Source organism: Canis aureus, chromosome 21 (assembly GCF_053574225.1).
Source record: "Canis aureus isolate CA01 chromosome 21, VMU_Caureus_v.1.0, whole genome shotgun sequence".
NCBI classification, from domain to species: domain Eukaryota; kingdom Metazoa; phylum Chordata; class Mammalia; order Carnivora; family Canidae; genus Canis; species Canis aureus.
In genome coordinates, this window is record NC_135631.1 from 20,024,179 (window position 1) to 20,049,382 (window position 25,204).

The following is a 25,204-nucleotide window of genomic DNA, read 5'->3' on the forward strand; positions in this document are numbered from 1 at the left end:
AAATCTAATGAATTATGTCTGTTGGATGTCACAGAAACTAAACAGTAAATTCAATAATCTCTGATTTAATTTATTATATTTTCACCATTTAACCTCCTGCAGGCTCCCTAATGTCTATTCAGATCTATATTAAATTAAGCACCAATGCTAATGAAGGGCAATAAACGTGGCTGTCAGTGGATTTTTCTTTCATTAAGCACATTATCCTCTTACTGAGCTGTAAATGCGTAAACATTAGTTTTGTTAAACCATGCAAAAAAGACAGGATGAAAATCATTTTTTAATTGCACCCCTTAAGCAATTTACTGTGGGTGGGGGTAGGGTATTTTTTCCCTTTTTTTACCTTTAATTTTTTTGAATGGATCTAAAAAGGGCTCTCCTGTTGAAACATAAACGTCGGCTTCATGGGGTATATCTTCAGGTTTGAGGGCTTCAGTACCGTCTGCCAAGAACACTCGTCGTGCGGCCATGTTCAGATTCAGCTTTTCTGTGCACTCCTCCAGCAACTAGAAGACAGCAAGCAAGAGGTAAGAGAAAGTGATTTAGGACAAAGAAAGCAACACATTGCCATGAAACAAAAGGTGCTAACAATGAAAACAGACACCCATTGAGTCACTGGTCAAGTTAAGTAACTCAAGTGACACCACCAACATATTTTCTAGCACTTCAAAATAGAAAACAAAAGGTAAATCACAGCACTGAGACCATCTAATGATTGTCTAGTTTTAGTCCTTATTCTGTTAGTTTAACAACTCCACCAGATACAAAGCCAATGCATCTGTTTAATTCAAAATACAACTTATATATTGATAAAAAAGAAAGGAATAAAATACTTGTGAGATCTATGTCTATATAAAAGCAATTTACAGATTCATTACTAAAAAGAAAATTTTAACACAATAAATGTCATGCTTTTCATTTCTTAAATTATAAAAAAGCTAGGAAAGATATAAAGCACTGAAAACTTTTGAACACTATTTACCAAGGTGATGGTTGGTACCGTAACTTTGGCACAGACCGTCCTAGATCCATTTTTGTAAGCTGTTACTGTAATCACTCTGGGATGAAGTTTCTGTTTATGAGACAGTCTATGCCAATTCTGGGCTGGCTGAAATTTTAAAGAAGAGAACTCTGCAACTCTGAAAGAAAAAACCCCCACAAAATTGATGCATGTTAATTAGTAAAAACGTTTAAATATTATCCTATTTTTTATAGATATAAGCTCTAATGATTGCTCCTAAGTATTCCTTAAAAAAAAAAAAAAAACTTTTATAAGGCTGTCCGTATCTACTTAAATATTTTTAAAATTTTAACACAGGATAAGTTTGCTAAATCTGTTTATGTAAAACACCTATCTGAGAATAAATGATTTTACCTATTTACTTATAAAACACCACAATACTCATTTAAAAAAATATATGCATACATGTTGCGTTCTGATAAAAACACAAAACAGTAATAATCCTAACATCATGATATAGTAAACATAGTAAATGGCTAAGATATTCCCTTAAGTTTTATGTATACCAAAGTCCTCTGATTTTTTAAAAAGATCTGAAATTCAAATAGTTTCTTACTCTAAGTTTCTTATTCTAAGGTTAGTTGTAACTGCTTTCATCTCAAATTGTTCAGGGATAGAAAAGGAAGATTTCTAAGTTCTGTCTTCATTCAAAATAAGTTTCGATTCTTATTATTTTCTCAGTAAAAGTACATGGCAAATGACTACCATGTTGTGTTTTTTATTTCAGAGTTCTGTAACTAATGCTGTTAATTCATAATGCCACAGAAGCAAAGTAAACATTTTGAAAGAAAAACTTTAGGTAATAAAATCACAACATACCCAACCTTATCAAATATATGAAAATAATGGGAGTATCAGTTTCTTGGTTTGATTTTTGCTTTTGCCAACATTTTCCTCTATCCATAAATTCTTAGGTTAACAGTTTATGATAACAATTTTGATATGAAAACACATCCACAAAATGAATTTATAAGTACATTTCAATTTGATTTTATTGCAAAATATCGATTAAATATCAGAACTATGCATTTTACTTTCTGAACAAGTATCTGGTAAGCAGATATTTTGTAGTCCTAGCCTGATTCTGCTTCAAATATTTTTTTCTGAGTTTCATATTATCTACATTGAAGTATATTTCACATTTTCCACAAATGTAATTAGCGACATTCTACTCAGGTGCTTTCAAAGAAAAAAATAAAAACAGAAACAAAACCCTAGAGATGTGTTACATTTTAATGTCTGAAATAGTCAATTGAATCATTATAAATTCTGCTCAAAGGAAAAAGCTTCAGCAGTCGGTTAAAAGAACAGAGAACAGCTTTGATTACCTCAGTTGACCCACTGGAGCACTGACAGGTCTGTTTCTCTTGGATGCTGATATAAAACAAGAATTGTTTTTACTGTTTGATTTGTAGCTATATGGGTCTGATATTTCATCATGGCTATGATCTGATGCTGTTTGATGTGTGGAGCAATCTTGAAGTCCTGACCCTTCTGATACTGCTGCTGAATGCAAAAGTCTGTTGGGGCCAAACTGAGGTTGCAAATAATCTTCCATAGTTTTAATAACTGCTTTTGCCTGGGATGACATAAACTCTCTGAAAGAAACAATCCATGGAAGAATACAAGTCAACTGATTTCTAATTACTTATTAACAACCACCATATAACTTGTTGTGTGCCATGTGCTAGACAAAATACTACACAGTTATTATTTTGTTTAATCCATACAATATCCCTGGGAAGTGGATACTATTTGCATTCCCATTTTACAGATTTTAGAAATTGTGGTTCAGAGAGGCCAATTAACTTGCCCAGGCTCACAAAATCAGTAAGCTGACAGGGTGGGAAACTGAACCCAAGCCTGTCTTAAAATAAAGCCCACATTCATAACCATTAAATTGAATTGCTTTACTCTAGAAAGTTTGTGTCATAAAAAAAAAAAGTTTGTGTCATGCTTGAAACGATGTAAGTAAAATTTTTAAATTTTAGATTTATTAAAAACTAGCACCCTGCTCAGTATTAGGAAATATAAAAGTTAAGAGATGTGGCTTCTACCCTCAAGAAACTTGCAAACTATCACTTAATAAAGAGAGAATATATGTTAAACATGCCTCTTAGGACTATGAGTGTGTATTACCTATAAATGCAAAAAGAGGGGCACCTGAGTGGCTCAGTGGTTGAGAACCTGCCTTTGCCTCAGGTCATGATCCCAGGGTCCTGGGATCAAGTCCTGCATCGGGCTCCCCTCAGGGAGGCTGCTTCTCCCTCTGCCTATGTCTCTGCCTCTCTCTGTGTCTCTCATGGATAAATAAATAAATAATCTTAAAAAAATAAATAAATGCAAAAAGAATTCCTTGAAGGCAAATTTATATTGGATGGAATAGAATTGATAAAGGCTTCATAGCAGACTGGGATTAGGGTGACCGATTCATCCCAGTTTGCTCAGTTTGCTCAGGACTGCCCTGGCTTTAGCACTAAGAGTCATACACCCCAGGAACTCCCTCAGTCTCAGACAAATTGAGACAGTTAGTCACCCCACCTGGTAGTTAAGCTTGGAGGAATAGCATTTAGATCAACTATGATGTTTGAACAGAGGACCATATGACCTGTGACAATAATGTAAATCCATGTAAACACCAAGTTAGGAGGACTGAATATATAGAGAATTTGCTGGTATTATAAAATGAAACAAGCTTCACCATACTTAAGAATGTTAACCTGTGTGATGATTAGGTATGAAAGATAGTGAGCTTCCATGTATTTCATTTCAGTATTCCATGTATTTGTATTTTTATACAAACTAAATCTGCTTCTGTCCAATTTGTAAGTTCTTCAAAAGTTCTTAAACATAATATAATATAACCCCACCCACCCATGGAATTATAAAACCATAATGCTTGGTGTGGAAGGCTTGGCACAGAGAGCCCCTCCTCCAAATTTTTCTGATCCACCAATGGCATTATAATCACAATGATTTTTTCTGGCATGTCCTCTCTGTTCACAAATGTGTAAAATGGTTGATTATTTCCTCTGAAAGAACGGAAAGTGGTCATGTGCCATGGGGAAAATAGATGTGTGCATGTAGATGAGACTTGACACAGTGGATCAATAAAACTAAAACACTGGGATCCAAGCAGTTCTATTCGTTGTTACATGTTTCTATCCAAGTCTGTCCTGGATTGACCATAGATAGCTCTAGGTAGAGGAGTAATCTTCCCTACACTCTGAGGATCTACCCAGGCTCAAAACTCTGGCAAATTGGACATTAGCTCTGACAGAGGCAAGACCTCCTTTCAGACCATTTGAGCTACCTGAGATTTTGACAGCAATAGTAAGTGATGGCATGTGGCAGCGGTCGTGTCTCAGTGGCAGTGTTTCTGCAGTAACCGCAATGGAACTGAATGTGGTCACCAAGATCTTCAACTTAGGGGAAGATCAGTAAACAGGCAGGAGGAAAGATTTGCAGATCTCATAAACAGTTCTCAGTGCCCAGAGTCACTTGGGAAGCAAATTCTCATGTAAAGAAAGAAAACTAATTCTTTACATAATGCAGTATGGGTGTCTTTTTATTAAGATTTTATTTTTTCTAAGTAATGTCTACACCCAACGTGGGGCTTGAACTCCCAACCCAGAGATCAAAAGTCACATGCTCTTCCAACTGAGCCAGCCAAGTGCCCTGTTTCTTTCTTTTTTAATGAATGCATTTTGTTTTTTTCAAATATTTTTATAAATATACTAATTATTTTATATAATAATCCATTATCACCCCACCAGAAAGTGAAAGGTTTTTATTTTTTCCATATTTCAAAATTTCAGCTGTATTGATGAGAGGGCAAAAGGCAAGCTGAGGGCAAAATTCAAACTGACACCCCACAAGCCCCATGCCCTTTAAGGTGGGATATATATAACATTCCTCAGGTACTAGTGAGAGCCTAAGAACAAAGGCAGGAAGAAGCAATTGGTCAACTGGTAAAGATAATAGTCATGCAGGATATGAAACTTCACTATAGTTTGTAACTATCTTAAAGATTTACAAGAAAAACACAATCTTAATAACAGCTAGACCTCCATGAACCTATAGATTCAATTTCCTTGGAGCCCTACCCTCACCTTCACCTCCCATAGGATAGAAAATTCTATATAATAAGTCACTCCTCACAATCACAGAGCAGCTCTTTCTGCCCACGGGTCCATCCCAGTACTCTAATAAAAAACATCTTTTTGCACCATAGAACGCCTCAAGAATTCTTTCTTGATCATTTTGCTTGATGACTGCATCATGTGTCAGACCTTTAATTCAATATTTTGCCTTTTTTACTTAAATACTGTCTTATAACCATCTTTCAGATAGCTATATGGTCTTTACAGATTTTACTAGAATGTATAATCTTAATGAGTAATTTTACTTATATCTTAACTTCCTCAATCTATTCATGTAAATAAGTTATTTACTGTTTTTGTATGCTGGCAAACAGATCCATTTGTCCCTCTGTCTCCTGATAAGAGCATTGGCATCCTTTATGGAAACTTGCATCCTTCTCTCTCCCAACAACCTCCCACATGATTCTGGTAGGATTAGGACAATAAATTATATGCAATTTACCTGGTAAATGGTTAAAAGAATTAAATGATATTTTATCATATATTTACTTATGATATGCTTTTTTTCTAGTAATTTGTATCAAAAAGGGAAAGAAAAGGTCATTTTTCATATGAAAAAATAACTTTTGGCCCACCATCTGTAGTCTTCAGCTTTGATTTGTTTTATCAATGTTGATGACAGGTTTGCACTAGTTCTTACACATTATTAAACTCTTCTTTCTTATAACAATTGATGTGTTGCCTGGTCTTTGGGTGTGTGAAGATAATCACAGAACTGTTTGACAAAGCTAACTTGTCCCACACAGGGAATTAAACCTATACACATGGTTTGTTAAATTATTTTCTTTAAGATTTTATTTATTTGTTCATGAGAGACTCAGATAGAGAGAGAGGCAAAGACACAGACAGAGAAGAAGCAGGCTCCATGCAGAAAGCTCGACGCGGGACTTGATCCCGGAACTCCAGGATCATGCCCTGGGCCGAAGGCAGGCGCCAAACCGCTGAGCCACCCAGGGATCCCCTGGTTTGTTAAATTAATCCTGGAAATGAAAGTGTTAGGATCATTCAGCTCAAACACATTTGTGTTTCAGGTGATTTAGCTTGCTACTAGTATACACAGAAACATAAAAGAAAATAAAACCACTCCAGCAGGGCACAAAGAGAATTAGAAGACCATGGATTGCTCTTCAGAATATACTAGTAACTTAAAAACAACTCTCATAGAAATGATACTGTAATAGCATTGCATGGGAACAGATGGTAGCTACACTTGAGGTGAGCATAACATAACACATAAACTTGTTCAATCACTATGTTGTACACCTGAAACCAAGGTAACATTATGTGTTAACTATACTCAACTTAAAAAACTAAAAAACAGGGGCCCCTGTCTGGCCCTGTGACTCTTGATTCCTGGGTCGTGAGTTTAAGCCCCATGTTGGGTATCAAGCTTACCTAAAAAAAAAAATTATAAAACCTACCTCTGTCCTTATTCCTCATAGCTTCTGCTAACTTCCTTTATGTATCTCCCTATTTCTGTACCACATTACTTTCTAGAGACTCTCTATGACTCACATTCAATGCCCCCCAAAGTTTAATTGCATCACTACCTGGTTTAGGACACCCCATTTGGATAGAACTCTCAAGCTAGGCAATCTCCTAAGCCACTGGCAAGCCTGTGGAAATGTACCCATTAGTGGTCCAAAAACTATGGACAGGAGAGCAGGATAATAAGATGTACATGGCTTCGAGTAGAATGGACTCTCAGATGCATACTAAAAAGGGAAAACATACTTGGCAGGGGACTTGCATGGCCTGTCCCTATACCAAGATAAGCAGAGACACTGTATTGATTGGAGAGGAAGGCAAAGGAGGTAGTTCTATACTAGTTTTATACTAGCAGCAGCGGAGCATCAGTGCTCTTTAGCAAATACAACTCTAATATGTAGATTGTATTTCAATCACCATATTGTAGTCTCCTTATTTGTCTTTCTCTTATTCTCACCTTTTTTCTTTGAAAGATCCTTTTGCCTCCTATGGAAAAATTTCTTAGAAATCCTATGACGTTTAGATTTATTAAAGTGAACTTCCTTCCACCTCCAAATATATATATCTTCACATAGTTATCTTCCCCCTGAAGTTTTTGCCCACTGAGAACTGTACTCTATATTCACATAGTTACCTCTGTCACCAAGACAGTCTTTGTCTTTTAATTGAGAAGTTAGCCTATAATCTTACAATTTGTTTTTATTTTTCCTATGTATTCTATGTTCCTTTTCATGCCTTTCTTGTTCTCTCTCAGATTAAATAATATATTTTTATTGTTCCATTTTCTTTTTTATTAGGCTTAAATACAAGTACTTAAGGTTGAGTTTTATCATCATGCAGTACTGAGGATAAAGAATGTGCTGCAGATTTTAATGACAAACCCAAAGAAGAACTAAAAAAATGCTTTGAGAAATGGCAGTTTTATTAGAATAAATTACTTCCTAAAGAGAGTTATTTACAAAAAGAAAGGAGGGCAGCCCTGTGGCTTAGCGGTTTAGTGCCACCTTCAGCCTGGGGTGTGATCCTAGAGACCTGGGATCAAGTCCCACATTGGGCTCTGGGCATGGAGCCTGCTTCACCCTCTGCCTGTGTCTCTGCCTTTCTCTCTCTCTCTCTGTCTCTCATGAATAAATAAATAAAATCTTTAAAAGTAATAATAATAAAAAAAATAAAAAAAGGAAAGGAGAAGATAGTCACTTGGTTGTAAATGTTCTGGTATGTTTCCTTTATAAAACATCAGCAACATTACTTCTGAATTAGTTTATTTTCAGGTATTGGAAAAGACTATGTCTTTTAGCAATTGAATAATTCTTTAGAAATTAGGTCATAAAAGGAACAAAAATGAGATGTGTCTATATATATATTAAACTATGTATATTTTTAGGATTTTATGTGTGATTAGGTAAAGATAAAATAAAATGTCAAAATTTAACCATGAAGCAGTATGGATAAAAAACTATCAATTAATTAAAAACAATAACACTTTAGGTAAATGAATCTTTTTTTAAAAAAAGATTTTATTTACTTAGTTGTTTATAAGGAGAGAAAGAGCACAAGGCGGGTGGGTGGAGGGGAAGGCGGAGGGAAGAAGGGTGCAGGGAGGGGCAGAGGGAGAGAGAGAAGCAGACTTCCCACTCAGCAAGGAGACCAACAAGAAGCTGGATCCCAGAACCTGGAGACCATGACCTGAGTTGAAGGCAGATACTTAACCCCTGGTAAATGAATCTATTAAATAATTTCTTTACACAATATAATGGATATGGTCATTAAACGGAACTACAAAGCTCAAAGGTACATTAGTAGATTAAGCTTTTATCCTTTTCTCAAAACTACTATATCTCATCTGCATATCAGCTTTTTATCATAATCAAAAAGACTGTCAAGGATAGATCTTATACATTATAGAACTTATAGCCCCCTTGATATTCTAGGCAACTATTTAATTATATTTTACTCTCTGTAATTTTCATTAAAACCGGTTTATAAGTTTTACTTCACAAGTAACAACTAAGTAAAGATCTCAGGTCCAAAAGTATAAGAAAATATGCTCAGAGAGGAGGACAGAAAATGATACACCATGATAAGATTTAGATGTATAAAAAAAAAAAATAAAAAATAAAAATAAAAAATAAAAAAAAAAAGATTTAGATGTATAACCCCAGTTTTGATGAGAGCATTTTTTTCTTCCCATTTCTCTGCTTTAATAGCATTAGTGGATCTTGGTGGTTTTTTAATAGCAATTTGAGGAAAACCAATAAAGTCATACTTGTCAATCTTCTATTCAAGGACTTTTACCAGTTGGTGCTGCTCACTGCTCCTCTATAATATATCCTTCAGTTATACTTATACCACATTGCCTTCATTAGTTCTTATCTATATGTCTTTTGCCAGTGGTTTTCACACAGGTGTTCTATACCATTACTGCACATCTTACAATAAGGTGGTATTTAATGAATATTAATCTAAACTCAGTGCTTACATTTTCTAGAACTCCTTCCATAATAACAATAATTGTCTAGTAGGAGAGAAAAATGTTATACAAATAGTCATTCATATAAATTTATAATTACTAACTATGATTAGTACTGTGAAGGAAAGTCCTAGTTAGTAGGAAGGGAAAATTCAAAGGTTAGCAGAATAAAGGAAGCTTCAATAAAGCTGCTCAAACAGACAAAACACGTGAGAGGAGTTAAAGCTACTAAATCTTAATCATTCCTTATTCTAAATCATCCCCCCACATTCTGTATGAACTGATGTAATAATTTGCATATTGATATATTTGCTTTGTGATTTGTTATGTGATTTCATATCCCACTCTGCAAGAGTAAGATCTTTGTTTTGTATCTTTTACACGTCTACTAGAACTCAACCAGTAATTGATATGCAGGAATTATTCTTTGATAATTACGACATCATGCCAAAATGTGTCACAAAAATGCCACTGACAAACACAATTTTAGAAGTAAAATATAATAAAGTCAAAGCCAAGAGTTATGTCAGGTAATATTATTTAGTCAACAAATATTCCACTGAGTTTTCCTTAAATGAAAAGCCACAGTTCTGTTTGAGGATTCATCCTCTTTATATGCTCATGGAAGATATCCCCTTATCAGCTTCAGTGGGTAAATCCTCAGTGTCTAACACCAATGATGGTAGTTATATTTCCCTTGTCCCTTGCATTAAGTAATCAGCTTGTGATCCAATTTTGGCCAATGAGACATGAAGCAAAGTCATCTGGGGAAAGGATTTTTGCCCCAGTAAAAAGAAACACAGGGGTACCTGACTGGCTCAGTCAATAGAGTATGCAATACTTGATACTGAGGTTGTGAGTTCAAGCCCCAATTTGGGTGTAGAGATTACTTTTAAAAATCTTTTTAAAAAGAGAGATATAAGGGGCAGCCCTGGTTGCTCAGTGGTTAGCGCCGCCTTCAGTCCAGGGCCTGATTCTGGAGACCCGGGATCGAGTCCCACGTCGGGCTCCCCGCATGGAGCCTGCTTCTCCCTCTGCCTGTATTTCTGCCTCTCTCTCTGTGTCTCTCATGAATAAATAAATTTTAAAAAACCTTTAAAAAAAAGAGAAATATAAGTGATCAAATATCCATTTTCTTTAGTCAGACATTGTTGAGTGAACATGCAATGAGCCACCTTGTGAATAGGAGTCATATCCAAGGATCTAGCCAATATTCTGAAGATGGCGGAGAGAAAGATACAAAGGACCAGGTTCCCTGAAAACACTGCTGAAACACTGAATTTAACCCTAGAATTGCCCTGCATCTGAGGTTCTTGTTATGTAAGATAATGACTTCTTCGTTTTTAAAGTCATTTTCAGTTGAGTTTTCTATTACTTTGTGCTCATAGTAGCTCACCACATAATCAGTTCTCTAATCATAATTGCTTTACTTTTAGTTTTATTCAAAACCTTTAATAATTTTATAATGAGCTAAAGTATAAGCTATTATGGTATTTTCTAAACATTTTACTTTTACTTAATCAGGAACATTTCACTAGAAACTTCAGCATAAGCATAATAATGACACAGTTTTTTTTTTATTTCCCTGCTCTTCGAAACACAAAGCATCCTTGGTGAATTTAGATTTCTATGGCAGAAATCTGCATGTGGCTAATAATTCTATTCATAAGTAGGAAGTGTGGCTACTTTGACAGATCATGGCTCAATAACAAACATGCAGGTCTAAGTCATCACACAGTTTAGATATGAATTCAACAGCAGGATAATGACAGTTGCTAAGGATTTGTACTTGCTGTCGCTTCATACCAGTGTTGGCTGTCAAAATGTCTCTTTTTCTTATACAGAAGCCATAGATTTTTTTATGGATAGCAATTACTTACAATATACAATGAAGTACATCAAATCTAACAACCACTCTTTAGCCCCTTATTATTTGGTAGTCTCTTTGTTAAATGTAGTCAACCATTTTCATCTAAATTATTTATTTATACTATATATTTGACAAGCATATATTTCTTGCTTTTATATTCTTATGGCATTTAAACCTTCCTGAAGAGTTATGTTTTTTTTTAACATTGTCATTTGTAAAGCTTATCTTTATTCTATTACCATTTTAATGGTAATTAAGTTCTCTAATTGGAATAAATACAAATAAGAAAATGTAAACATAAGGGAAAATGACCCCAAGTACATTCAATAATAAGTCATCAGCTTAAAATACTGAAATGCAACTGATAAAAGAAATAACTGCACATATGTTTGGTGAATTTAACCTTGTATAAAATCTCTGAAGTATATAAAGCACAAAAATTTCATTAAACTTCATCATAACCTTTTTCCAACTTGATGAAATGAATAACCTAAAGATATAAATAACTTTCTACAATTACTAGATAAAATGTGATTTAAACATCATAAAAAGTAAATAATAAAAGTGAACAATTCCTCTCAAATTTTATTTACAACACTAGAAGAAAATATATTTCTAGTTTGGCCTAGAAATTTAGGTAAGGGTATCCCAATTGCAGAGCAATTTCCAGTTATTTTACAACACATACTGTGTCAGATTTTTACTTGCAATTTGATGATTGAATAATAAATAATGTATTATGTTCAAACTACATATATACCCTATAGGAGATATTCAACATCTGTTAAATTAAACTTGTTTACTTGTACAGAAGGAAATTCTAAACAAGAAGAGCAATTTCTTTGTGTAATGGATTCACCTGAGTATAGGACCATCCCATCCAAAGGAAGAAAAAAATAATTCTGCTTATGCAAAAGTAAAAACAAGGTACATCTTAAATCTAAAACCAGAGGAGGTTATAGATACCATATACAATGTTTCCAGAGGAAATTCTATGTCTTCAAAAGGAAATAATATAGTCTTTTAACATTTTAAAAGGAAATAATATATTAATCTTTAGATCTGTAGAGATTTTGTTTTTGAAAAAAATTGGAAAAAGTTATGAGCTATGCAAAGTGTAAATTGTTCAGAATGAAGGTAGAGCACTGAAGGTGCTACCTTGCTTCCTTCACTGCGGCTGGCTTTCCTCACTTCCTTCTGCTGCCCACTCCATGCTGGGAACAGACAGCTCTTCTTTAGAATGACAAAATTCCTAAACTTAAACTGCCCCTGGAAAAGGCAATGTGATCAAATTTTTCTATTTAAAAAAGAATCTGAGATTCATTCCAATTTAAAATATCCAAGATCTAGGTCTCCTGGCTGGCTCAGTTAGTAGAACATGCAACTCTTGATCACAGGGTTGTGAGCTCAAGCCCCATGTTAGGCACAGAGATTACTTTAAAAAAAAAAAAAAGTAAAAAAAAAAACATATCCAATATAACTAAAATGACATTAAAAAACTGAATGAATAGTTTAGGTGCTGTTAGTCTCCTTGAAAGCAAGATTTGTCTGAAAAAGCAACCCATATAATATATAACAAAAAATTATTGGTAATTAACTTTTAAAGCTGATTTAAGTTCTCATTTAATGTACCAAAAATAATTTCTCCTGCAGGGAACTAAAAATGTTGGCAACACACTCAGCTGCAAATAAGATTTAAAAATCCTATAACTTTCTGTTACACAAATCATGAAATTACATCCTTAGATGATCATCAGCTAAAAATCATTAAAATATTTTATATGTGGGGTAGAAAAGATATTTTTTAAAACATTCTCTTAATTTTATTTAATTTTTTTCATTCTCTTAATTTTAAAATGCAACTTTGTTATTTTTTTAAATATTTTATTTTATATATTCATGAGAGACACACAGAGAGAGGCAGAGACATAGGCAGAGGGAGAAGCAGGCTCTGTGCAGGGAGCCTGCGTGGGACTCGATCCCATGTCTCCAGGGTCATGCCCTGAGCTGAAGGTGGCGCTAAACCGCTGAGCCACCTGGGGTGCCTGGAAATACCTTCTATAAATATGACAGAACTATCCATAGATACCTGTTATCAACAAATAATTCTACCATCTGTGTCTCAAAGTCTGGGACACTGTTCTGGGTCACCTGGTACTACCTCAGACTACAGCTAGGTAGGCAAAATTTCCTACTATGCTGCTCCCCTGGAAGTAGCTATAGGAATTAGGCTAGATATTTCCAACTAGATATTGATCTGACCTCCTAGGGGTAAGTCATAAAATGGGAGGATCAGACCGTCTTTGGCATAACATGTTGAACTCATTTACACTGTTGATGATTAGTTTTCTAATCTAATAGGAACTATTAGTTTCCTGTGCGAGGAAGGATCCTGGCACAGCAGCTTTCACTCTGTTAGAAACAAATATAGCAGAGTGACAAAGGAAAAACATTGAAAGAACACAAGAGAGAAGAGTGGATAATGTGAATACAATATAGAATAAATTAATAGCATCAGATAATAACATGAGAATAAAGTGACCAGTCACCGTATGGCTGCAATGAATGGATTTAATACATGTAGGCATATTTTGTAAAATGTATAGTGTGTGTAGTGAAGAGAAACATAATCTCTTGTTGTATAAGTAAAGGAACAACAAATTGACTATATTTTAATAATTATTTCTCATAAAAAGATCACAAAGATGGTAGAAGAAAGGTGGCAAGGAAAACAAGAATGAGACAAGAAAAGTTTTAACCTCAATCAGGGGGAAAATGTCTTTACTCATAGAGAAAATTGCCTCTCTCTGATAATCATATTAATGCCAACGGATCTTAGATTACCATTAGCCTTTATGAACTTGACGTCTTTCAGGTTGAAACTCATCATTTTCTTTTTCATGAAAGTAAAAGATCTCTGGGCATTGTCTTTGACTTTCCATTCGATTACCAAGAAAAGGTTTACTTTGTTTTCTAGGTACATCATAATCAAAGTTGATGGTAATAGGTAATAGTGACAGAAATGAAGTTAGGATTCAGACAAAGAAATATGAATAACACATTGAAACAAACTATTAAAAAAATGGCAGTAGGAAGGTGATTCCATGAAAAGAAAGATTGACATTAAAAAAAGGACAAACCCAGAGTTAAAAAAGACTTAGAATCAGAAAAAGAAAATGAGAAAAAGGAAAGAAACTGTATAAATGAAATTACAGTTAACTCCAACAGAAAAAATAAAGAATCTAAAAATACACAAAAGAGGGCAGCCCGGGTGGCTCAGCGGTTTAGCATCGCCTTCAGCCCAGGGTTCTGATCCCAGGGACCCGGGATTGAGTCCCACGTCAGCTTCCCTGCATGGAATGGAGCCTGCTTCTCCCTCTGCCTGTGTCTCTGTCTCTGTCTGTCGCTCTCTCTGTGCTATATTGTTATAGATGGGTAATATGTTATATTGTTATATTACCCATTGTTATATTGGGTAATAATGTTCTAAGAGATTATCTAGGCATATAGCTAGTACACTGTGTAAATAACCTCAAGCACTGCTAATATGCACAGAAGTCAGAGAAATAAAGCAAAACAAAAATTAGCTAAAAGTATAGATTTCACTTTTACTTAAATTTACCAACACACACACAAAAGTTTTAAGATATAAATGTAACCTGGCATTTTTATAGGAGATTAACATAATGCTTAATTTATGAATATTTTCTTCAGTGCTCTTATAGTATAAGTTTTCCATGTAACATAAAGACTCCGACATCAGGGCAGCCCTGGTGGCTCAGCAGAATGGTTCTGCCTTCAGTCCAGGGCATGCTCCTGGAGACCCGGAATTGAGTCCCACGTCAGGCTCCCTGCATGGAGCCTGCTTCTCCCTCTGTCTGTGTCTCTGCCTCTCTCTCTCTGTGTCTCTCATGAATAAATAAATAAAATCTTAAAAAAAAAAAAGACTCTAACATCACATTTAGCTAGCCAAAAGCTTATCAAAACCTGATAGGGCGCCCAGGTAGCACAGTGGGTCAAGCACCTGATTCCTGGTTTCGGCTCAGGTCATGATCTCAGGGTTGTGAGATTGAGACCTTCATTGGGCCCTGTGCTGGGTGTGGAGCCTGCTTGGGAGTCTCTCCCTCTGACCCTCCCCTATCTCTCCCACTCCCTCCTGGTGTGCTTTCTCTCTAAAACTAAAACTAAATGGATACAGTGCAGGTTAAGTGTTTAGCAGGGTGACTTGGCATAGAGCAAATATTATCTTCCCTGCCATACCATTTTTATCATTTTGCTACTGTCCGAGTCAAACTCAGGGATAATTTATGTTTATAGCATCATCTACCTTTTACCTTCCCATAAAATAAAAGAAATTGAAGGGTTCTAATCCAGGCAACTATCTTTATAGCCCATCACATTCCCAAGTTATTATTGACATCATCTCCACAAAATATTGAGCATTTATATAGACAGCATTCTACAATCACTTTATCTCCTTCAGAATTCAGATTAAGCTGCTGAAATAACATTCTTACCTTGGTAGATCTTTGGAAATATATTTGTAAATTAGGTGAATGGTATCTCCATTGAAGGTGCCTTCAGCATTGCTCTGCTGTGATACCTCCATGGCTCTAGTCAAGGGTGATAAAGAAGACTGAGAAAGAAATGCTTCATGGTCATCTTTTTCTCTTTTTGCCATTTTCAGCTAAAAATGAGGAAGAATATTATTTAACTTAAAAGGTAAAACCATCCAGGGTTATAAATTGATCCTGGATCTTAATCACAATTTATTTCTCATCATGTTTGAGGCTATGCAGCAGTTGCTAAATAGGTCTCGTGATGAAAAAAACAGATGAAAGCTTAAAGGAAAACAAAAGTAGGAATCTAAGTCTTTGAATGGTATAATACTGGGGCACCTGTGTGGCTCATTCAGTAGAGCATGCCACTTTTGATCTCTGGGTTGTGAGTTTGAGCCCCATGTTAGGTGTAGAGATAACTTTTTAAAAAGATATTTGTTTGAGAGAGAGAGAGAGAGAGAGAAAGAGAGAAAGAGGGAGAGGGACCAGCAGATGTGGGGCTCGATCCTACAACCCTGAGATCATGACTTGAGCTGAAACCAAGAGTCTGATGTTTAGCTGACTGAGCCACCCAGGTGCCCAGGGAATGCAATTTTATTTTATTTATTTATTCATGAGAGACACACAGAGAAGGCAGAGACCTAGGCAGAGGGAGAAGCAGGCTCCTGCCTCTGCATATTCTACTTAACCTCCTGCAGGTAGGGAGCCTGATGCGGGACTTGATCCTGGAATTCCAGGATCATGTCCTGAGCCGAAGGCAGCTGCTCAACCGCTCAACCAGCTGAGCCACCCAGGCGTCCCAGGGAATGCAATTTTATTTATTTTTTTTAATTTTTAAAAAAGGATTTTATTTATTTATTCATGAGAGACAGAGAGAGAGAGAGATAGAGAGAGAGAGAGAGAGAGGCAGAAACACAGGCAGAGGGAGAAGCAGGCTCCATGCAGGGAGCCTGATGTGGGACTTGATCCGGGATCTCCAGGATCAGGCCCTGGGCTGAAGGCTGCGCTAAACCGCTGAGCCACCGGGGCTGCCCCTGGAATGCAATTTTAAATAGGTTTTCTCATTGAGGTGATAAAATCTTGCCAAGTACTTAAAAGAGGGTCTTTGTTGTGTGTAGTTGAATTGAATCCTGAAACTCTTGATATTCCTTGAACTAAATTGCTTTCCAGAAAAGCAAGTTAGCTAGTTAGCAAGTTGCTAGACTTATTGTTAATTAAGCATACAGAAGATCGAAAGAACTATAATATAATTTATACTCACAAGTATTATGGAAAAATACACACGTATAATATATAAGATCATTTCTTCTTTTTCCACTTTCTAGCCATGTGACCTTGAGTACTATACCCTTTCTGAGCTTCCGTACTTTCATTTGCAAAACAGGTTATCCACATGGTTATGAGGATTAAGTAAATAAAGTGGTGAACGTGAAAGCATCAGGCACAGTACTTGGCACATAATAGACATTCATGTAATGTTAGATGAATCCAAATTTATATCAGAATAAGAAAAGGTATCTCTTTCTCCATAGTTTAATAAGAAAAGGTGCTATTCTCTGCCCAGCACTCCTCTGGTGTTCCAACCGAAGACTAAAGGGCTACTGGCCTTCATACTCTCCCTACCCCTTTAAGCATCTCACAGCAGGAGGGACAAGGTTCTCCTCTCAGGCTTCCATAACAACCACTGCTTGTTCAATTCGTCCATAGGTTGAGTCTTCCTAATTGAGGAATGCTTTTATAAACAGCTGAAAAACTCCAGCTGTTAATAGCGAGGCAAAATTATGTGATTAGACAGTAAATCACCTTTGACTGCCCTGGTGTGTTTATTATAATTATTAAAACCTAAGAAAATCTGCACCAAACTATTAAAAAATATCCCTTGAAATATAGTAATAGTTTTACTTTTTATGTATGCATAATTACAATCCTAATCTTCACCAAAAGAGATAATCATTTTAGTGATAGGTATAGTTTTATTTTCCATGTAAAAATAGTTTTAGGATGCCTTTTGGTAGAATAAATTATATAAGTGCGAAATCATTACCATTATTAAATGCAATATTTCTGCTGTAGCATTACTATAAAATCAGTGTTATCCTCACTAAAAGTGGAACATATTAACAGGTTAAGTAGACTATGTGGAATACGATAGGTTTGCAGATAACATTCATGCACATCGCTAATTAAAAGAAAAGTAATTGTTAATTAGAAATTAAAGAAATAAAAATGTGTTAATTTTCATTTGACTCACACTATTACAATATTTTAGCACAGTACAGGTAAAGGCACTGCTTATGTTTTAGTAACACATGCATAGTTTATTTACTTACACAATGAAAAACCTCTTTTTTACTTTCCATCTCTTAATCATTTGACATGAAGATAAGCTCTCACTCATGCCCACCTCTAGATCTGTTCTTCCACTTTTTTTTTTTTTTTTTTTTTTTAAAGGCATTCAAGTACACATGGTTCTAGGCCTGGACTCTGGAGCCAGAGTGTCTGGGTTTAGCATCCCCACTGCCCAATTACTAGCTGTGACATCTTGGATAAGTCACACAACATCTTTCTGCATCAGTTTCTTCATCTATAAGAAAGGGTTAAGAATAGTAGCCACTTTATAAAGTTGATGTGCTGGCACATAGTAGGTACAATGTATCAGGTACAGAAGAAAAAAGACATGATAGTCTTCAAGTTGGGATACTAACTACCAAAACCAAAACAGTACATGGGGCATGCAGGTGTGGATAGTTATAAGCAGATCAATGTCCAGATCTTGCCTTTCACATATATGCTTTCCTAAAGAAAGTCTAAAAAAGACTTTCAAGCATAAAAGATAAAATTTTGTAGAAGAAATGTAGTGGAAATAAAAGTTTAAGGAGAAAAGAACATATGTAAAATTTCCAGCTATTGAAGAAGAGACAGCTAATGTTTTTAATGTTTTAGTGTTTTTAAATCCCTGTAAGTATTCAACGCTGGGTCCAGAAATGTACCATGATTGTGTGACATCTGATTATGTCTGAAAACAAGGAATCTATCAAAGGCAAGTGAGGTGTGTTAGGTGTCCAACTCTTGATTTCAGCTGGGGTCATAATCTCAGGGTCGTGGGACTGAGCCGGTGTCGGGAACTGTGCTCAGTGCTGAGTTGGCTTAGGATTCTCTTTCTCCTTCTCCCTCTACTCTTCCCCTGCTTGTGCTCTCTTGCCCAATAAATAAATAAATAAACAAATAAATAAATAAAGTCTTTTAAAAATGGCGAATAAAATAACCATTTTATGCGTGTGATTTTAAAAAAATAAATATTATCTTTTAGAAATACAAACCAAAGTATTTTTAAGTAAATATGATTGAGATTTGCTTTAAAACACTCTTAAAAGTAGAAGGGGGTATAAATAAAAATAGTAGAAAATTTATGGTTAACTTGGGTTAACATGAGGGTTTGTTTTACTATTTTTTACTGTGTGTTTGAAAATGTTCACAATAAAATTTTTTTTCAGATTTTATTTATTTGAGAGATAGAGAGAGATAGTGAGAGAGAGCATGAGCAGAGGGAGGGGCCCAGGGAGAGGGAAAGAATTTCAAGCAGACTCCACACTGAGTGTGGGGTCTGATACAGGGCTCTATCTCACAACCCTGAGATCATGACCTGAGACAAAACCAAGAGTCAGATGCTCAACGGCCTGAGCTACCCAGGTACCCTATGTGTTCACCATTTCTTACGAGTATCATCATCCCATTTGTTTCCTTATCTTGTATAGCAGAATTGAATATTCAAACATTATATGGTGTCTTCTAGTGAGCTAGAGATATAAGGAACAAAGGAAAGCATGAACGTGGAAGAAAGAAACAAGACAAGAAGTATGGAAATGCCATCATCTTAAAAGTAATATATCTAGTAATTCCACTACTGAGTATTTACCCAAAGAAAACAATAATTCGAAAAGAAAAAACTGGAGTCCCATGTTTATTACAGCAATATTTACAATAGCTAAGATATGGAAGTAACCCAAATGTCCATCCATAGATGAATGGATAAAAAAAAGTAATGGGATATTACTCAGCCATAAAAATGAATGAAACCGGGATGCCTGGGTGGCTCAGCAGTTGAGCATCTGCCTTTAGCTCAGGGCCTGATCCTGGATTCCCAGAGGATCAAGTCCCACATTGGGCTCCCTGCATGGAGCCTGCTTCTCCCTCTGCCTGTGTCTCTGCCTTTCTCTCTCTCTCTCTGTGTCTCATGAATAAATAATAAAATCTTAAAAGAAAAAAAAAAAAGGCTTCAAGTCATTTTTCTCTAGTTTCCAGAACAGATAGTTTGTACATATTTAATGGGACAAGGGTCAGAGTTAACCTCCAAAGATGAGTCCCAAGCAATGCATATTTGGAAATCCTTATATAGAGCTCTTGGCCATATTTCACCTAGTCAGAATGCATACCTGTCCTCTGAAGACTATTGTAGCATTCCAGCAGTAGAATACCTTATTTCTGGTCATCTGATTTGGTCTCACTGATTTAACTGCTATTAACTTCTCCCAAATGCTGAAATAGTCTCTTGATTCCACAGTAGAAGCCATTATACCTTGTGGTTGTACCCTCAGATATATTAAATATTGTCAAGATAATGACCTTATTAGGAGACATGTGGAAGGCTACCCTGCATGAAATGTACCTTTTTGGTGTTGTATAAACATGTAAAATATGTATTAATCATCTAGATTGCTAATTATAATTTTTAAAATAAAATTTTCAGGGATCCCTGGGTGGCGCAGCGGTTTGGCGCCTGCCTTTGGCCCAGGGCGCGATCCTGGAGACCCGGGATCGAATCCCACGTCGGGCTCCCGGTGCATGGAGCCTGCTTCTCCCTCTGCCTATGTCTCTGCCTCTCTCTCTCTCTCTGTGTGACTATCATAAATAAATAAATAAAATAAATAAATAAATAAAATAAATAAATAAATAAAAAAAATATAAAAAAATAAAATTTTCAGCAATGGAAATGTATAGCTTAATGTAGAACAGACTGTTTTTCTAATTTTATAATTTAATAGTTGTATTTCAGAGGATAGCTGTTTTATCAAAATTTGTTTTATAAATATAATTGTTCAGGGCAGCCTGGGTGGCTCAGTGGTTTTAGTGCCGCTTTCGGCCCAGGGCATGATCCTGGAGACCCGGATCGAGTCCCATGTCTGGCTCCCTGCATGGAGCCTGCCTCTCCCTCCGCCTGTATCTCTGCCTCTCTCTCTCTCTCTCTCTCTCTCTCTCTCTCTCTCTCTCTGTGTGTCTCCCATGAATAAATAAATAAAATCTTTAAGAAAAAAAAATCATTGTTCAATTGGGAAAAAAAAAGTGAGAGGATTAAAGATTGGAGTCCCAGACTCTCAAATAAGTTACTTTTCCTGTTGGAATGTTTTGTCGTACTACTATACAAACTAAACGTCCTAGGATAAACCCACCAATCAGCTTTGCCTTATTCTATGCTACCAGAACAATGGTTAGCAGAACAGTTCTTGCATATTGTTATCAATTTATCATCTAGTCACACATTGTTATGATAAACAAATCAAGTTTACTTAAACATAAAGAAGACTTCTTTGTGGTCCTCCAAATGTGTTTTCCCTAAAACCATTTTGATAATTCCTGATCCCGTCATTATTCCATTCAATCCATCAAATGTTATTAAATACCAACTATTCCCAGACTAAAATAGACAATAAATTTAATGTTGGACAAGAAAACAGTATTTCTCCACTAGCTGAATTTTCATTACTGAATATAAACACATTTTTTACTAACTTGTCCTATTAAAAACAATCAGATGATAATTGGAATCTTTTTTTTAAGATTTTAAATCTTAAAATCTGCCCAATAATCGGAATTATTACAGAAATACCCATATTAAGAGTGGAAAGAAAATTATAAAAAAAAAGTCTCATAATTTCTCATCCTTGGAGTTAGCCACTATAATTGTTTTAAGGCTTTCATCTATGATTTTACATCTATGTAAAATCTATGATTTTTAAAAAAGATTTATTTATTTAGGGCAGGCTGGGGGGCTCAGCGGTTTAGCGCCGCCTTTGGCCCAGGGCCTGATCCTTGGGACCTGGGATCGAGTCCCACGTCGGGCTCTCTGCTTCGGGAACCTGCTTCTCCCTCTGCCTGTGTCTCTGCCTCTCTCTCTCTCTCTCTGTGTCTCTCATGAATGAATAAATAAAATCTTAAAAAATAAAGATTTATTTATTTGAGAGACACACACAGAGAGAGAGAGAGAGAGAGAGAGCATGAGTGAGCATGAACAGGGGGAAGGGCAGAGAGAGAATCTTCAGCGGAAACCAAGATGGGGCTCAAACTCATGACCCATGAGACCGTGACCCTATCCAAAACCAAGACTTGGATGCTTAACCAACTAATCTAGGTGCCCTGAGATATTGCCTTTCCTTTAAACAAAAGTGTGACCATATTAAATATATAGTTTATATACAGTTGTGTTCACTGAATGAGAATATTTTTATGTTATTAAATATTTGTTGAGAACATAATTTTTAATTTTTTAAAATATCTTATAGATAGTTGCTCCAAATACTTCCTGTTGTAAATAAAGCTGTGGTTTTCTTTTTTTTTTTTTTAAACGTTTTTTAAATTTATTTATGATAGTCATACAGAGAGAGAGAGAGGCAGAGACACAACAGGCAGAGGGAGAAGCAGGCTCCATGCACCGGGAGGATGTGGGATTTGATCCCGGGTCTCCAGGATCGTGCCCTGGGCCAAAGGCAGGCGCCAAACCGCTGCGCCACCCAGGGATCCAAAGCTGTGGTTTTCATATGCACCTTTGACCTTACCACAGAAAAGTTCCTAAACTAAAAAAAGTTTTAGAAGTTAAATTCCCAGATCAAAGTGTATGAACAATTTTAAGGCTGCTCATGTATATTTCCAATTTGGATTTCTTTTTTACAAATGTACAAATTTCGCTGGGTGGCTCAGTGGTTTAGTGCCTGCCTTAGGCCCAGGGCTGATCCTTGATTCAGGATCAAGTCCCACATCAGGCTCCCTGCATGGAGCCTGCTTCTCCCTCTGCCTATGTCTCTGCCTCTCTCTCTCTCTCTCTCTCTCCCTGTGTCTCTCATGAGTGAATAAATAAATAAAATCTTAAAAAAAAAAAAGTACCAATTTCTAAAGCTACCAGAAAATAGTATACGGACACTTATCTAATAGTATTCATTACTAGAATAAAATATTATCTCTTAACCTGACCAATTTTATAGTTATTTTCTAACTGGTAGTGAAAATTTAATTTTTAAAACTATCATTATTTAAATTTTTAATTATATTAATACTCAAGGAGGAACATTAAGGGCTAATCAGAGATTTTTATTGACTTTATTTTACTCAGAAACCATTCTATTAAAAGAATTCCTAAAATATGGAATATATATGTTAAACTTCTAGATATTTTAAAGATAACTGAGTTCAAAATATCTAATTAGCCCAAAAGCCCCTTTCCCATATACTTATGAGAACATACCCAATTATCTTGAAAAAGGCAATTAAAATTACTATTAATAATCTTAATACTAGGACATGTTATAATTCATTTGATAATTACATTTCCCACAAAGATACTGTCAACATAAACTGTGAAACTGCAGATCCATCCTGTTTACAAGTATCAGAGACAATATGCTCACTATTCTGTTGTACTTAAATGTTGTATTGCAGTTTTTCTTAACAGGTAATACGTGACATGAAACATGTCTGATTTTATGCTTCATAACTTCCATTCTGATGTTTAACATTAAGAAAATATATTTATGTATCACACATGTCAAAAAATAATTTAAATAAACTAAGAAAAATAATAATCATGCCTTTCATTTCACATGCAAAATATGAATCTTTTATTCATAGATATCAAAGAACCATCTGCAATCAGAAATGCAAGCCATTTATATTTTCTGATTTGTGTAGGTAATGTTAAATATCTAAGTTCTTATTTTAGATTTTCAGAAATTTGTTATGAATCAAAATATTAAGTCATAAAAATAAGAAAAATCAAGAGATTACCTTTTAAGATTGACACACAAGTTTTAAAAATTATTTCTATTGTTTATTCTATTTTAATAACAAGTAAAAAATGTAATTATTTTGATTTTAAAAACATATACCAGAAAAGGTGCCAGGCTGAAGTTTACATTATTTATTGCTATTTTTCTTCAAAAATATGCATTAGAATAAATATTTTTCTAAGCTTCAAAATAAATACAGTACATGGTTCTGGCGTATTTATTTTTTTTTGAAAAGGTGCTCTGAATCTTAGACAACATAAATACTAGGCAGTGTGGTGGTTGCCATAGTAACAAATAAATAGGAGCATAAAAATACATTCCACTTTTCAAATGTATACACTTTTTTCATAAATATTCATATTTTATAGGTAAAAGATTATTCAACTCTTGCCTTACCTTCCCTTTTAGAGAGAGAAACATCTAATTCTTTAGAAATTAGAAATAAAAAAATTATCATGTAGCAATAGAGCAGGTTCAAAAAAGTTTTAAAATGCTATATGGGAAATCTTAAGGATGTTTATGTCAATTTTCCAAAATGAAGGCAGGAGAAAAAACTGCTTTCATTTTATATTACTTTAATAGTCAGGTCTTTGGGTAAGGATGAAATTGCATAAACTTCTTTTCCTCCCAAGCATGAAATTCCCCTTTATTTTGCATAAGTTTATTATTCACATGCATTAAATGTAGCACTTGACCATGGAAGGCTGAAAGCTTTGTTGATCAGAAAGAAGTCCAAGAAATTTAATACAAACCCATGAGCTACTACTTGAATAAATGATCTGAAAATTTTTATGCCAATGTGCTAAACTGGAATTCAAAGAGTTGCTTCTTTTCTCCTCCTCTTTCATTAAAACACAATCTTCTTGTTTACAGATAGCCTAGTAGTCACAAAAAGTATATTGATAAAATGTTGTGAGTTTTATACTTATAGCCAACGAGGATTTATTATACATTTTAAAGGACTGGAGAGGGGCAGCGTGATAAGTCATGACGTCAAGTTTGAAATCTTTTGAAAAGTACTGACGTAAGCCACCAAAACAGAACAGGAAGACTGCTTAACTATTACTGGGAAACAAATCCTTCAAGTACAATTACATTCATTTGGACTTCTAATTTGTTCCAATAACAACTATCATATAACATTCTCCTAGAGTGAGAATTCAGAATTTTAAAAGATCGCCATCTAGGCAGAGTGCCAAATAAGAGGTGACAAAGCAGTGCTGTGGGGCTTCTCTTGTGCGAACTCCTTGATGGAGAAGCCATGTATGGTACTGGCTGAGGACTGACTGAACCAGCCTGTAAGAGGAGCAACATTCATCAAACATACATATGATCCTACCCACTTTTATTGAGGAGAAATCAAGTTTTTTTCCTTGAGGAGATAGTAAATTTAAAGTTTAAGAAGTCCAAAAAATGAATTAAGATATTAGTCAAATATTTATGAGTATTGGAATAAAATAAGTTATACAGATGGATGTGACTAGTGCAAAGAAAAAAAAAATCATCATCTTGTCATTCCTCTTTCTTCTCAATCTTTTAAAAAGATTTTATTTATTTATTCATGAGAGACAGAGACACA

General features: G+C 35.2%; 1 protein-coding gene across 22 annotated transcripts in view; it reads right to left on the minus strand.

The window, feature by feature from the left end:
* Nucleotides 1-25,204, minus strand: part of DCDC1 (doublecortin domain containing 1) — a 483,101-nt gene that overhangs the window by 445,708 nt on the left and 12,189 nt on the right. For 11 of the 22 annotated variants that reach the window (XM_077863419.1, XM_077863420.1, XM_077863422.1 and 8 more), the window contains 5 exons: nt 15,530-15,699; nt 5,476-5,589; nt 2,350-2,619; nt 983-1,139; nt 344-506 (listed from right to left, as the gene is read on the minus strand). In XM_077863419.1, coding sequence (XP_077719545.1) covers nt 344-506; nt 983-1,139; nt 2,350-2,619; nt 5,476-5,589; nt 15,530-15,699 — 874 coding nt within the window. The remainder of the gene's footprint in view (nt 1-343; nt 507-982; nt 1,140-2,349; nt 2,620-5,475; nt 5,590-15,529; nt 15,700-25,204) is intronic. The other 11 variants (XM_077863432.1, XM_077863429.1, XM_077863431.1 and 8 more) reach the window with 4 other exon arrangements.